At 48.6% G+C, this 16,166-nt stretch overlaps 1 protein-coding gene across 1 annotated transcript; it reads right to left on the minus strand.

The window, feature by feature from the left end:
• Positions 1-4,786: 4,786 nt before the first annotated feature.
• Positions 4,787-5,707, minus strand: LOC138294040 (olfactory receptor 1G1-like). The gene has a single exon (XM_069233289.1). The coding sequence runs from the start codon at positions 5,705-5,707 to the stop codon at positions 4,787-4,789; it is 921 nt and encodes a 306-aa protein (XP_069089390.1).
• Between the last annotated feature and the right edge of the window lie 10,459 nt (positions 5,708-16,166).

Consider the following 16,166-nt stretch of genomic DNA (forward strand, 5'->3'; position numbering starts at 1 on the left):
TGCAGATGTTGGTGGGTACGGTTCCCCTGTCAACTTTTCAACTGGAAACCTGCCTGCAGTCGTGACTGTCTGCCCAGGTATTTTGATGTTGGCAGTCCCATACATGAAAGACCACATTCAAATCACTGTTTCTGCCAAGAAACAGTGGCAGGATGGCTGGAAAGGGAAAATGGGATGCTGGAGGGTCTGCAACCAGCCTTCCCACCATGCAGATTTAGCCTTCAAAGAAAAAGTTGTGGTCTGACCTGTACTTCTTACTTGGCGGGCTGGGGGGGGGGGGGAATGGTTGAAAAATCCCCTTTTTTCCACTTCCCCCAATCTTCAACTAGACAACTGCTGCAAGGTAGGAACACTGCGTTGCCAGTGTACAATGGGTGGGCACTACACTGGAGGTGGGGATCGCTGGAGGCATATACATGTCACAATTATTTGTTTTATTAGTGTCTCTTGCATATACTGGGGACACGATTGGGACAGACACAAACTGACTGCTACACATCCATGTGGCACACATACACAGCTGTCATTATGGTGTCAATATTGGAAAATGAATGCTAGCACCAGAATGACAGTACCTTTGCACCTGCAAACTGGGTCCAAGTGTGCACATTGCTAGGGAACCTGTACCTGTCATGTGGTGTTGCGAGCTGTGTGTGTGAGTCAATACGAGTATGTGTGTATGAGTATATTTGATACAATTGGCTGGTTGAGGTAGGGGGAGCAGGTATGTATGAGTGTGTTTGTGCAGCTGAGTGTGTAGTTGTGTTGTTTGTTGTAGTTCTGTCACGTGTGGGTACAGTGACAATGGTGTGTGGGTGTTATGTCATGGATGTATGTCAATGTGTGTTTTCGGCATGTATGGGTTATGTTGTGTCTGAACGTCAACTGACATGTCAATGTGTTGTGTTGTTTTGTAATGTTTAATACACCAATGGCTAAGGGGCAGTGTGTGTGTCCCTTACCTCTCTTTCATAGCCCCTGGCATTGTATGAAGTTCATAGAGTCCCGCCTGCATCCCCTGCCATCAGCCAACCTCCGCCATACAAACCGCCAGCAGAAATGTATCATCTAAAAATGGCAGGTGGAAGACCATCGCTGTGAAGGTACTTTCTGGTCTGTGTAGGACAAGGCTTGGTGGTGCAACAACCAACATCTAAATCAGGCCCAAATCCGGTTTTCTTACAAATGAGGCAGCCGCTGTGAAGAATCTTCACACAGAATTGCAAATGCAATCTGTAACGTACAACGCTGATCCACAGCTCACTGAGGAGAACTGTAAGTAGATGTTATGCTACAATCGATCTGCTGATTGGTATCTGCATATATTGAATACAACAACAATTATATTTTAATATCAACAGTGGACTATTGCCCAGTTCCAATTCTGGCGAGTAATTCTGAGTAAAATTCCCCTATTTTAAGTCTCCTTTAAGAAATCAATATAATGCTGAAAAATATTTTTATATTCAAACTGCAACAAATCACACTTGTGTCTTTAATATTTTTTTATTCCACTGCAAGAATTTACAACATCACATCAATTAATCGTATTACATCATAATAACAGTTCATTACAATAGTGATTTTCCAAGGTTTTCACACAATAATTCTACACTTTACATTGGATATAAAACTATAGTCCCGGACAGACCTAATTACTAGCAATTAATCTATAGAAAGTTCACCCATAGTTTCAAACAAATACTATATATAATTCCTTTATTCTCAGTATTTTAGATCTCCATAGATTCAGTGTACGAATTAGCTTTGTTTCCCAATTGTGCAGGATTATAGACCTCGCTTACTGTAACAAAAAATATTTTTTTTGCCATTTGTACTAAAACCATCATCCAATAAAGAACCCAATAATATCAACTCTAAATTATCCAGTATTCCATCAACATTGGCCATTACAAAATTGTGTGTGTCCAATTACCCTAAATTTCCATTGAACATCAAAAACATTTTGCAGCTATATTATTCAGAAATACGGGCGACCTGTACAACAAACATTTGGTATAAAACTGTACGCAGAGGAGATTTGCAAAGTGATAAAGATGTATCTTTTCCCAAGACTCCTACATTATATGCAATTTCTCACAAGATTTAATTTCTGAGTTATTCTACTGAAAGCATCCACCTCATTATATTCTGAAAGTCTGATTTTGCAAAACTTTACAGATCTAGTGTAGTTATTTCAGTCGAAACTTCCACTAGATCCAATCTGGCCCTTGGTAGGGGTTTATGACATGAAATACAACTATAACCACAAAATCTGTCCTGCAAATAAGATGTTCAGGTTTTGTTAATATTGATGAATTATTGATACCTTCCATACCTAAACATAATTATTCTCAATTGTTTAAAATTGGAAATGGGAAAGAGAACTAAGCAATGATGAAATTAATGCAATATTAACTAATGGACTGGTTAGTAATGTGTCACTAAAAGCAAGAAAAATTTGCATTTGGAAATTGCAAACAAATAAGTCTTATAAAAGATTTGCTAATGGTATAGCAGGGCCAGTAGCAAATGAAATAGACTCTAGGTATACTAAAGTGCATATTGACTACTAAATTGTAGGAACAATTTGCTAGGTTGGGATTGATTCTTACTAATGAAATATTGGATAAAGCACATTAGATAAAAACAGGAATGCTAATGTTTTCTGTTGATTCTGTTAACTGTAATGGCCATAATTTCAAGAACTGCAACTGAACTTCTTCAGAAAATTTAAGAAATAGACACTGAAAACATCTAGGAAACATTTAAAGTAATAGATAACGATTTAAAAATGGTAAAGAAAATACTATATTCAATTTCACAAATTACTTTGATTTCTTTCAGTATTGTTAAAAACATGTTAAAAAGCACAAAACAGGAGCTATATTTCGAATGAAAGCTTCTTTATAGAAACTGAAGCCAGGCAAAGTGCCATGGAACTGAGGATGCTAAGATGTTTAAAGTCATACAATTTGAGTGATCATCAGAAAACTCTAAATAGGCGAGATTCTACATATAGTTTAATTTCATTGCCTGAGTTTGAATTGCTACCTTATACTCCTTATTAGAAGTCAAGTAGGGCATGGATAATACTTGGATTTATTATGACACTGATTAATGTTTTGTGACGTGAAGAGTGCCTTTTGAAACATGAGACTGGATGGTACACACAACAGTGAAATCCATTTTTAAAATATTTTTCATAGATTCCGTATCCAAAGTATTGTTTTCTTGAGGAACATGTTTCTAGGTGCAAAATTAAGGCCCTCATTATGAGTCTGGTGGTCCTAGGCCCGCCAGACTCGTGGTGGCGATAGACCGCCCATTTTAACCGTGGCGAAAGTGCCATGATCTGACTGTCAGCACCACCAGGTTACCGCCAGCTGATGGCCTGGGGAATACAACCTGCGTTTCCGCCAGCCTTTGCATGCCAGTCCCACTGCCATGCAAAAGCTGTCAGAAACAGGGTGTTGGGGGCCCCACGGGGCCCCATCGCACTTTTCACTGCCCGATTTACAGGCAGTGAAAAACCGCGTTGGGTGCTGTCGCACCCCACGCACCACAATATTGACGCTGGCTCTATTACAAGCTGGTGACCCTGTTGTGGTGAGTTTCCTGCTGGCCTAACGGGAAACTCGTAATAACTACTGTGGAGGGAAGACTGCACTAGCGGTCTTCCCTATGCAGGACTTTGGCGTGCGGCCTCCACCGCTGGCCAAAGTCTTAATGAGGCCCTAAGTGTTGTGGTTAATACACTACATCTGCCAAAACAAAAAGTAGTGACCAAATCTCGTTGACCAAATATTAACAAGATTTCCGATGCGAATCATGAAAACTTAGCAAGCATAATTTGTTGTTATCAAAAAAAAAATTGTGCTAAACTCATATAGCGGTTATTATGCATTGTGGGTTGCGCATAGTTAAGTAAAATATATTAGTCATTAGAAACAACATATCCACCGCATTTTAATAAAGGTTTAGAAACGTTTGTGGCTAGTCTCAAAGGTAAACTTACGAGTGAGTAAATGTACATGTGTAAGTCTACGCTTACACTTTTGAGTAACTTTAGTACTTTGAGCTATTCACTATTTTCAATTGTAATGTTACTCAAGAGTGTAGACATACATGAGGACTAGTCAAAACTCATTTTATAGTAGATTTAGCAGTACTACAGTGATACTACTAAAGTATTACAAAATGTTATTCACTACACTAGGAGTGTAAATTTTCACTTCAATTTATTTCTATGGGAAGATCCTCACACATTTAAGTGTACTACTTAGTAGCAAATGGGGAGGAAGTGGGGAAGTGGTTTAAAAATGGGCCATAAGTACTACAAAATAGGTGGGATAAAAGGAGCAGTAGGCAGAGTTTATAGGAGGGTTAAGAAGTGGTTGTAGAGGGACGTGCATACACACAAACGAGTAAGCCCACTACTATTCACAAAATGCACTTCAAAAGATAGTACAGCAACAAATGATACACTACAGTTGGAAATGTATTCCAGTTCAGAGCTCAAGTAAGTCCAGCACGACATGCAGACTTAAAATAAAAGCATGTGTGTGAATTCACTTTTACTCTCATGCCATTGTGGTGAACTAACATGGTCCAGTAAAAAAAACTAAAAAAATATATATATATTCCATTCCTTATTTCAGAACCAGATGCCAGGGATTAGCTTTGCTAATTTAGGAGGACTCTGCATGTTCAACATAACATTTAAGTGTTTCACCACTGCATTGAAGGGGCTAATACTGAGATTTCCCTAAATTCAGAAATTATCCTACTTTTGTAGCATTCGCCTCAAAGCCCCTTTCACCTCATCGTTCCTTAAGCTATAAATCATTGGGTTAAGAATTGGTGTGCCGGTTGTGTAGATAAGAGACGCCATCCAGATATTGGGCTGTGAAAAGCTGGACAGGGGTCTGAAGTAAATGGAGATCAGAGCACCATAGTACAGGGACACAACCATGAGATGAGAGCTACAGGTGCCAAAAGTCTTCTTCCGGTCCTGCTTTGACACAATCTTCAGAATGGTAGAGATGATATGGGCATAGGAGCCGAGAATAACAGCAAAGTTCCAGATGCACACCAAGACTACAGCAATGAAGATAAGAATCATATTCACACTTGGGTCAGAGCAGGATATGAGCAAGAGTTGTGGAACATCACAAAAAAAGTGATTGACCACATGGGATCTGCAGAAGATCAGATGACTGGTTACCACAGAGTACATCAAGGAATAAAGGCCACCACTAAACCATGTAGCAGCGGCCAGTCGCACACACAGCTCCAAGTTCATGATGGCGTGGTAGTGCAAGGGCCGGCATATGGCAACATAGCGGTCAATGGCCATCAATGATAAAAGGAAGCATTCTACAACAGCAAAGAAAATGTAAAAGAAGACCTGGGCAATGCAGCTGTGGTAGGAGATCCCCTTTGTCCTTGAGACGAGGTCTGACAGCATCTTAGGGACTGTCACCGAAGGGTGCAGGATGTCCAGAAGAGAGATGTTGCTTAAGAAAAAATACATTGGTGTCTGGAGCTGAGAGTCAGTGCTGATTATGATGACAATGAGAAGGTTGCTCATCAAGGTAGCAGCATAAATAAAAGAGAAAGACAATAACAAGGGAATCTGCAGATATGGAAAGTGTGAGAAACCCACAAGGATAAACTCTCTCACCAAGGTGTGGTTCTCCTCCATCGTGCAGATCTGTAAATATAAAGGAGGGCATAGTTACTAGGTTTACAAAGAATGACAGCAGTTTGTTGATTAATCCTGGGATTGTCAACATCATTTATTACCTAACTATGTATCAATGCATTCATCAGCCATGCATTAACCTATCATCCTCACTCTGCCTACGTATTTTCTATTATTTTTCTTTATCTATGTGTCTAAGTATGTGTCTCGTATGTGTGTTTATTAGTGCAGCTCTTTTACCTTCTTTGCTTCTGCCTTAGGTGGTCATTATGAGTTTGGCGGTCCTGCTCCGCCACGCCGGCAGTGACGGTAAAACCGTCGACAGCGTGGTGTAGCAGGACCACCAAATTATGGCAACAGCAGTGAAAGGGCTGCAAAGCAGCCAGTTCACCGCCTGTACCACCAGGGAGGTGGGATCGCCAGGGTGAAGGTGGATATCATCGGTCCAGCGGACCACCCAATACTGCAGATGGAATTCCCTAGCGGAAAGGATACTGGTGACAGGAATTAACATTCCTGTCGCCAGTATGCGACTACCCCACAACACCCCAAACAGTCACGGCACCCCCACCCTCCTACCCCGTAGGGACCTATCTATCCCCCACCCCTGAACCCTGTAGAGACCCCTCCACCCCTACGAACCCTGTAGGGACCCCTCCGCCCCACACTCCACGCATGCACACAACACACACACATACACTCACGCATCCATGCACACACATTCACACACATACACGTGCACACTCTCCCACCCTGATCCATGCACTCACTCACTACATACACACACACCCTCACCCCAGATCCATAAATGCACTCACTACATACACACACATACACGCAAACATGCACACAAACACTCACCCCCTCAATTCACACACACTCACTGCCCCATTCACGCACACACTACACAACACTCCCCCTGCCCTCCCTCCCCTGTTGGACGATCACCTTATATGCTCGCGGTGGTCGTCCGGAAGGGAACGGGGCCATGGGGCCTGCTCTGCCGGCAGCGCCCCGTTAGCACAACACCGCCATGCCGATTACAAAGTAGTGATTGGCGTGCGGAGTTGTGATGACGTGCCGGTGCCAGCGGAGCAACCTCCACTGTACCGCCGACCGCCAGTATGACTGTTGGTGGCTCCCCGCCCAATTTATAGCGGAGAGCTGCCAGCAGTCATAATATGTTGTTATCAAGACTGCCATCACTGGAGGTCTTTTCACTGGTGGGACTTCGGCGACCTACTAAGTAGACTGCCAAAGTCCTAATGATGGCCTTAGTGTGAGAAGCCAAGAGCATGTCTCTTTGTCTAGAGTTAGGACATTAGGAGCCAGACTGTCATGACAGGAATCTCACCCAACAGGAAGAAGCTGGAACTCCCAAGACTCTCTCCCCTCTCTCTTCTCTCCCTTGGTCTCCCTCTTCTTTACAAACCCCCTCCTCCCCCACACTTCTCTATCAGCATATTGATACTGGGGAGTGGTATCCCAGTTCAAACCTGTTATTGTGTGGCTGTGCGGACTGCTTCTGGATTCAGTTGAGGCACTGTCTTTGACAATAGTGTTGATCATGAGGGAGCATATATGACACCACCACCAAGTGCAGTTCCTATTCGTTAAGAGAAATTACATATTAGCTAATGTGCCAGGAAATAGCAGTTAGCGTGTGAAGAAAGAGTGTTGGTAAAGGCAAAACTAGATTGTGGCAATGACACCAAGGATGAGGGTGGGCATCATGCCCAGCAAGCTGCTTATGGTAAGGCTCAGCATGTTTAGTTGTGCTCTTGCATCTCACTGTTTACAGTGCCCATCTCTTGTACCGTTCTTAAGGTGGGACATTATTTTGTCTTTCAATGGCATCATCATCACCCAAGGGTAGGTTGCTCCCCCTGCCGCTGCAGCTCCTCCAGCTCCTCCAGGTTCCTGAGTTCCTGAGACCGACCTCACAGTAAGTAACCCCCACCTCCCTGCCCCTCGCCCTGCCCCGCGCTACTCACCCTCTCTCCTGCTTCATTTCTTCTTTTCTTCTTCTCTGTTCTTCCTCCTCGCTCCTCCTCTGTAATCTTCTTCTGTACTCTTCTTTTCCCCGTCTGCTCTCTTCTTCTGTGTGCTTCTCTGCATCTCCTGTTCGCCTCTCTTCTTCTTCATCTTCTTCTGTGGTCTTCTGCCTGTCTTCTGCCTTCTGTTCTTCGTATCTTCATCTGTGATCTTCTGGACTCCTGTTCTTCTGTTCTTCTGTTCTTCTGTTCTTCCGGTCTTCCGTTCTCCTGTTCTTCTGTTCTTCCGGTCTTCTGTACTCCTGTTCTTCTGTTCTTCCGGTCTTCCGGTCTTCTGTTCTCCTGTTCTTCTGTTCGTCCAGTCTTCTGTTCTCCTGTTCTTCTGTTCTTCCGGTCTTCTGTTCTTCTGTCTTCTGTCTTCTATCTTCTGTCTTCGGCTCCTCTGCCTCCTCCGTCTTCTTCTCCCCGCGCCTGCCCTCCTGCTCCTGCCTCATCCCCATCCCTCACTCGCCTCCCCCTCTCCATCACCCCTACCTACCCCGTTCGCTATCTACCTCCCTCACTCCTCCTATCTACCTATCTCTCTATCTACCTATCTCTCTATCTACCTCTCTATCTATCTATTTCTCTATCTATCTATTTCTCTATCTATCTACTTTCTCTATCTATTTCTCTATCTATCTATTTCTCTATCTATCTACTTTCTCTATCTATTTCTCTATCTCTCCCCCCCTTCCCGCCACCCCCTCTATTACCTATCTTCCTATCCACTCACTCTACCTCTCACCCTCACCCACCTCTACAACCCCCCTCCCCTATCTTCACAACCCTACTCCTATCTCTCTCCCTAATCTCCTAAACCTCCTAACACTCACCCCCCTCCACCCTTAAACCCCCCTCCCCCACCTCTTCTCACTCTACCTGTCCCCCCCTCCCTCGCGCTTTCCCGCCACGACCTCCTGCACGCCCCCGCCCCCCAGCTCCCATTCGACCCCAGCTGACCCCTCCCCCCCTCCTACCTCATATGGCGGCCGCTGCGCGACAGTGGTAGCGACCCTTGACCCAAGGGTAGGTTGCTCCCCCTGCCGCTGCAGCTCCTCCAGCTCCTCCAGGTTCCTGAGTTCCTGAGACCCACCTCACAGTAAGTACCCCCCACCTCCCTGCCCCTCGCCCTGCCCCGCGCTACTCACCCTCTCTCCTGCTCCTGCTTCATTTCTTCTTTTCTTCTTCTCTGTTCTTCCTCCTCGCTCCTCCTCTGTAATCTTCTTCTGTACTCTTCTTTTCCCCGTCTGCTCTCTTCTTCTGGGTGCTTCTCTGCCTCTCCTGTTCGCCTCTCTTCTTCTTCATCTTCTTCTGTGGTCTTCTGCCTGTCTTCTGCCTTCTGTTCTTCGTATCTTCATCTGTGATCTTCTGGACTCCTGTTATTCTGTTCTTCTGTTCTTCTGTTCTTCCGGTCTTCCGGTCTTCTGTTCTCCTGTTCTTCTGTTCTTCCGGTCTTCTGTTCTCCTGTTCTTCTGTTCTTCCGGTCTTCTGTTCTCCTGTTCTTCTGTTCTTCCGGTCTTCTGTTCTCCTGTTCTTCTGATCTTCCGGTCTTCTGTTCTCCTGTTCTTCTGTTCTTCCGGTCTTCTGTTCTTCTGTCTTCTGTCTTCTATCTTCTGTCTTCGGCTCCTCTGCCTCCTCCGTCTTCTTCTCCCCGCGCCTGCCCTCCTGCTCCTGCCTCATCCCCCTCCCTCACTCGCCTCCCCCTCTCCATCCCCCCTACCTACCCCGTTTGCTATCTACCTCCCTCAGTCCTCCTATCTACCTATCTCTCTATCTACCTGTCTCTCTATCTACCTATCTCTCTATCTATCTATTTCTCTATCTATCTATTTCTCTATCTATCTACTTTCTCTATCTATTTCTCTATCTCTCCCCCCTTCCCGCCACCCCCTCTATTACCTATCTTCCTATCCTCTCGCTCTACCTCTCACCCTCACCCACCTCTACAACCCCCCCTCCCCTATCTTCACAACCCTACTCCTATCTCTCTCCCTAATCTCCTAAACCTCCTAACACTCACCCCCCTCCACCCTTAAACCCCCCTCCTCCAGCTCTTCTCACTCTACCTGTCCCCCCCTCGCGCTTTCCCGCCGTGACCTCCTGCACGCCCCACACCCCAGCTCCCATTCGACCCCAGCTGACCCCTCCCCCCCTCCTACCTCATATGGCGGCCGCTGCGTGACCGCGCTGGAGGCGCGCCAGAGGCAAGCCCGTCTGCGCCCATCCGCGCCTGGCCCGCGCCCAGCGCCACGACCCCTGGTCCCCAGCTCTCCCAAGCCCCGTTGATCCGCTACGACCCCACCACCCTCCACGCCCTCAACCCAGGGCGCTCCAACACCTGCTTCCAAGCTCACCCCAAACGCACCCATGGACCCTTCGCCTGCAACTCCTGCAAACGCATCTTCCACCACGCAACTACCACGACCACAAGCCCACGCGCCATCAACCACCTCAAGTGCATCCTGGTCAACGCTCGTTCCGTCCACAAGCACGCTGTTGAACTCTGGGGCCTCCTGGACTCCACAGCACCGGACGTCGCCTTCATCACGGAGACCTGGATGAACGACTCCTCTGCTCCAGACATCGCCACCACCATCCCCGAAGGCTACAAGATCTCCAGAAAAGACCGCACCAACCAAGTAGGAAGAGGTATCGCCATCGTCTTCAAAGACTCCATCAGCGTCACCACCTCCACCGAAGACACCCCTCTCACCGCTGAACACCTGCATTTTCAGATTCGCACCGACCCCAGGACCACCCTCAGAGGATCCCTCGTCTACCGTCCTCCCGGACCGCGCGCCCCTTTCAGCGACACCATCGCCGACTTCATCTCCCCGCACGCCCTCGCCTCGCCAGACTACATCCTCCTAGGCGACCTCAACTTCCACCTGGAACAAAACAACGACCCCAACACCACCACCCTGCTCAACAACCTCGCCAACCTCGGACTCAAGCAACTGGTGAACACTGCCACCCACATCACCGGACACACGCTTGACCCCATCTTCTCCGCCAGCAAACACGTCTTCTTCAGCCACACCTCCGCTCTAAACTGGACCGACCACAGCTGTGTACATTTCACATTCCGACGCGAGACCTGCCACCTCCGCACTCAACTCATCCCTCGTCGACAGTGGAACAAAATCCCCGAAGAGCAACTCTTCTCCGCACTCGCCGCCAACCAACCCACCCTCACCACCGACCCCAACGATGCAGCCCTCAGCCTCACGAACTGGATCTCCAACTGCGCAGACAACCTTGCTCCCCTCAAACGCACGCATCGACAGGCCAACACCAAAAAACCTCTCTGGTTCTCTGACACCCTCAAAGAATCGAAGAAAACTTGTCGCGCCCTCGAGAAGGCCTGGCGCAAGGACCACACCGCTGACAACATGACCGCCCTCAAGAACGCTACCCGCGAACACCACCACCTGATCCGCGCTGCCAAAAGGAACTTTTTTACAGACAGACTGGACAAAAACAGCCATAACAGCAGAGAACTTTTTAGCATCGTCAAGGAGTTCTCCAACCCCAACGCCAACGCCGTCACGCCCTCACAAGATCTGTGCAACTCCCTCGCCATCTTCTTCCATCGCAAGATCAGCGACCTCCACGACAGCTTCGGACACCAGACCCAACCAAGCATCACCGAACCCACACCTCCGACCATCACCCTCAACGACTGGACCCACATCAACACCGAAGAAACCAAAACCACCATGAACTCGATCCACTCCGGCACTCCATCGGACCCCTGGCCTCACTTCATCTTCAATAAAGCCAACGACATCATCGCCCCGCACCTCCAGGCCGTCATCAACTCCTCTTTTTCTTCTGCTACCTTCCCCGAATGCTGGAAACACGCCGAAGTCAACGCACTACTAAAGAAACCTACGGCTGACCCGAGCGACCTGAAAGACTTCCGCCCCATCTCGCTCCTCCCCTTCCCCGCCAAGGTAATAGAGAAGGCCGTCAACAAACAGCTGACCACCTTCCTGGAAAACAACAACCTGCTCGACCCTTCACAAACCGGATTCCGAACCAACCACAGCACTGAAACTGCCCTCATCTCAGTCACAGACGACATCAGAACCCTGATGGACAAAGGTGAAACAGTCGCCCTCATCCTCCTCGACCTCTCGGCTGCCTTCGACACCGTCTGCCACCGCACCCTAATCACCCACCTCCGCTCCACCGGGATCCAAGGCCAGGCCCTGGACTGGATCGCTTCCTTCCTCTCAAACCGATCCCAAAGAGTCTACCTCCCTCCGTTTCGCTCAGACCCCACTGAGATCATCTGCGGCGTACCTCAAGGCTCATCACTCAGCCCGACACTCTTCAATGTCTACATGAGCCCCCTCGCCGACATCGTACGCAAGCATGACATCATCATCACCTCCTACGCCGACGACACCCAACTTATACTCTCCCTCACCAAGGACCCCGCCAGCGCCAAGACCAACCTACAAGAGGGCATGAAGGACGTCGCAGATTGGATGAGGCTCAGCCGCCTAAAGCTGAACTCTGACAAAACGGAAGTCCTCATCCTCGGCAACACCCCGTCCGCTTGGGACGACTCCTGGTGGCCCACGGCCCTCGGCACCGCACCGACCCCCGCAAACCACGCCCGCAACCTCGGCTTCATCTTGGACCCTATTCTCACCATGACCAAGCAAGTCAACGCCGTGTCCTCCGCCTGCTTCCTCACCCTCCGCATGCTCCGCAAGATCTTCCACTGGATCCCCGCCGACACTAGAAAAACCGTGACCCACGCCCTCGTCACGAGCCGCCTGGACTACGGCAACACCCTCTATGCTGGGACCACCGCCAAGCTCCAAAAACGCCTGCAACGTATTCAAAACGCCTCGGCCCGCCTCATCCTCGACGTACCCCGCAACAGCCACATCTCCGCACACCTGAGACACCTGCATTGGCTCCCAGTCAGCAAAAGGATCACCTTCCGACTTCTCACCCACGCACACAAAGCCCTCCACAGCAAGGGACCGGATTACCTCAACCGTCGCCTCCGCTTCTACGCCCCCACCCGTCTCCTCCATTCCTCGGGCCTCGCACTCGCTGCCATCCCTCGCATCCGCTGCTCCACGGCGGGTGGGAGGTCCTTCTCCTTCCTGGCAGCCAAGACCTGGAACTCCCTCCCCACCAGCCTCAGGACCACCCAGGACCACTCCGCATTCCGGAGACTCCTAAAAACCTGGCTCTTCGAGCAGCAGTAACCCCCCCCCCTTTTTTTCCCCTAGCGCCTTGAGACCCGCACGGGTGAGTAGCGCGCTTTATAAATATTAATGATTTGATTTGATCATTATGCATTGTGCGATGTCCTCCAGGTAAATTGGCTCTATCTTTGGTTATTATTTTATTCTTTCCTTTTTTTTCTTTGCCCTTTTTTCTAGTCTATGCTATAGAAGGGTCTCTGGAGACAGAGGAAGTGGACCACTGAGTGTAGTGACTATTGGGTCGAGTTGAGCAGGATAGGTGGCACGTGGAATTAAGTTAATGTGTGTTCTTCTCCCTAACTCTCACTCTTTCTATGCTTACTGTAGGAAAGTACCATCTTGCCTGGCATGTAACCCCCATATTTCACTGTATATATGTTGTTTTAGTTGTATGTGTCACTGGGACCCTGCCAGCCAGGCCCCAGTGGTCATAAGTGTGCCCTGTATGTGTTACCTGTGTTATGACTAACTGTCTCACTGAGGCTCTGCTAATCAGAACCTCAGTGGTTATGCTCTCTCATTTCTTTCCAAATTGTCACTAACAGGCTAGTGACCAATTTTACCAATTTATATTGGCTTACTGGAACACCCTTATAATTCCCTATTATATGGTACTAAGGTACCCAGGGTATTGGGGTTCCAGGAGATCCCTATAGGCTGCAGCATTTCTTTTGCCACCCATAGGGAGCTCTGACAATTCTTACACAGGCCTGCCACTGCAGCCTGAGTGAAATAACGTCCACGTTATTTCACAGCAATTTTACACTGCACTTAAGTAACTTATAAGTCACCTATATGTCTAACCTTTACCTGATAAAGGTTGGGTGCTACTTTACTTAGTGTGTGGGCACCCTGGCACTAGCCAAGGTGCCCCCACATTGTTCAGGGCCAATTCCCCGGACTTTGTGAGTGCGGGGACACCATTACACGCGTGCACTACATATAGGTCACTACCTATGTGTAGCTTCACAATGGTAACTCCGAATATGGTCATGTAACATGTCTAAGATCATGGAATTGCCCCACCAATGCCATCCTGGTATTGGGGAGACAATCCCATGATTCCCCGGGTCTGTAGCAAAGACCCGGGCACTGCCAAACTGCCTTTTCAGGGGTTTCACTGCAGCTGCTGCTGCTGCCAACCCCTCAGACAGGTTTCTGCCCCCCTGGGGTCTAGCCAGGCTTGGCCCAGGAAGGCAGAACAAAGGACTTCCTCAGAGAGAGGGTGTTACACCCTCTCCCTTTGGAAAATGGTGTGAAGGCAGGGGAGGAGTAGCCTCCCCCAGCCTCTGGAAATGCTTTCATGAGCACAGATGGTGCCCATTTCTGCATAAGCCAGTCTGCACCGGTTCAGGGACCCCTCAGCCCTGCTCTGGCGCGAAACTGGACAAAGGAAAGGGGAGTGACCACTCCCCTGACCTGCACCTCCCCTGGGAGGTGCCCAGAGCTCCTCCAGTGTGCTCCAGACCTCTGCCATCTTGGAAACAGAGGTGCTGCTGGCACACTGGACTGCTCTGAGTGGCCAGGGCCAGCAGGTGACGTCAGAGACTCCTTCTGATAGGCTCCTTCAGGTGTTGCTAGCCTATCCTCTCTCCTAAGAAGCCAAACCCTCTTTTCTGGCTATTTAGGGTCTCTGCTTTGGGGAATTCCTTAGATAACGAATGCAACAGCTCATCAGAGTTCATCTGCATCTCTCTCTTCACCTTCTGCCAAGGAATCGACTGCTGACCGCGCTGGAAGCCTGCAAAACTGCAACAAAGTAGCAAAGACGATTACTGCGACCTTGTAACGCTTATCCTGCCGCCTTCTCGACTGTTTTCCTGGTGGTGCATGCTGTGGGGGTAGTCTGCCTCCTCTCTGCACTAGAAGCTCCGAAGAAATCTCCCGTGGGTCGACGGAATCTTCCCCCTGCAACCGCAGGCACCAAAGAACTGCATCACCGGTCCTCTGGGTCTCCTCTCAGCATGACGAGCGAGGTCCCTTGAACTCAGCAACTCTGTCCAAGTTACTCCCACAGTCCAGTGACTCTTCAGTCCAAGTTTGGTGGAGGTAAGTCCTTGCCTCCCCACGCCAGACTGCATTGCTGGGAACCGCGTGTTTTGCAGCTACTCCGGCTCCTGTGCACTCCACGAAGATTTCCTTTGTGCACAGCCAAGCCTGGGTCCACGGCACTCTAACCTGCATTGCACGACCTCCTGAGTTGTCCTCCGGCGGCGTGGGACTCTCTTGTGCAACTCCGGATGAGCACCGTTTCACTCCACTTCTGCGGGTGCTGCTTGCTTCTGAGTGGGCTCCTTCTCTTGCTGGGCGCCCCCTCTGTCTCCTCACGCAGTTGGCGACATCCTGGTCCCTCCTGGGCCACAGCAGCATCCAAAAACCCTAACCGCGACCCTTGCAGCTAGCAAGGCTTGTTTGCAGTCTTTCTGCGGGAAAACACTTCTGCACGACTCTTCACGACGTGGGACATCCATCCTCCAAAGGGGAAGTTTCTAGCCCTTGTCGTTCGTGCAGAATCCTCAGCTTCTACCACCCGGTGGCAGCTTCTTTGGATCCACAGCTGGCATTTCCTGGGCATCTGCCCACTCCCGACTTGCTCGTGACTTTTGGACTTGGTCCCCTTGTTCCACAGGTACCCTCGTCTGGAAATCCATCTTTGTTGCATTGCTGGTGTTGGTCTTTCCTGCAGAATTCCCCTATCACGACTTCTGTGCTCTTTGGGGAACATAGATGCACTTTGCACCCACTTTTCAGGGTCTTGGGGTGGGCTATTTTTCTAACCCTCACTGTTTTCTTACAGTCCCAGCGACCCTCTACAAGGTCACATAGGTTTGGGGTCCATTCCTGGTTTGCATTCCACTTCTAGAGTATATGGTTTGTGTTGCCCCTATCCCTATGTGCCCCCATTGCATTCTATTGTGACTATACATTGTTTGCACTGTTTTCTATTGCTATTACTGCATATTTTGGTATTGTGTACATATATCTTGGGTATATTTGCTATCCTCTTACTGAGGGTACTCACTGAGATACTTTTGGCATATTGTCATAAAAATAAAGTACCTTATTTTTAGTATATCTGCGTATTGTGTATATGACACTAGTGGTACTGTAGGAGCTTCACTCGTCTCCTAGTTCAGCCTAAGCTGCTCTGCTAAGCTACCATTTTCTATCAGCCTAAGCTGTTAGACA

The sequence above is a fragment of the Pleurodeles waltl genome, chromosome 4_2 (assembly GCF_031143425.1).
Source record: "Pleurodeles waltl isolate 20211129_DDA chromosome 4_2, aPleWal1.hap1.20221129, whole genome shotgun sequence".
NCBI classification, from domain to species: Eukaryota; Metazoa; Chordata; class Amphibia; order Caudata; family Salamandridae; genus Pleurodeles; species Pleurodeles waltl.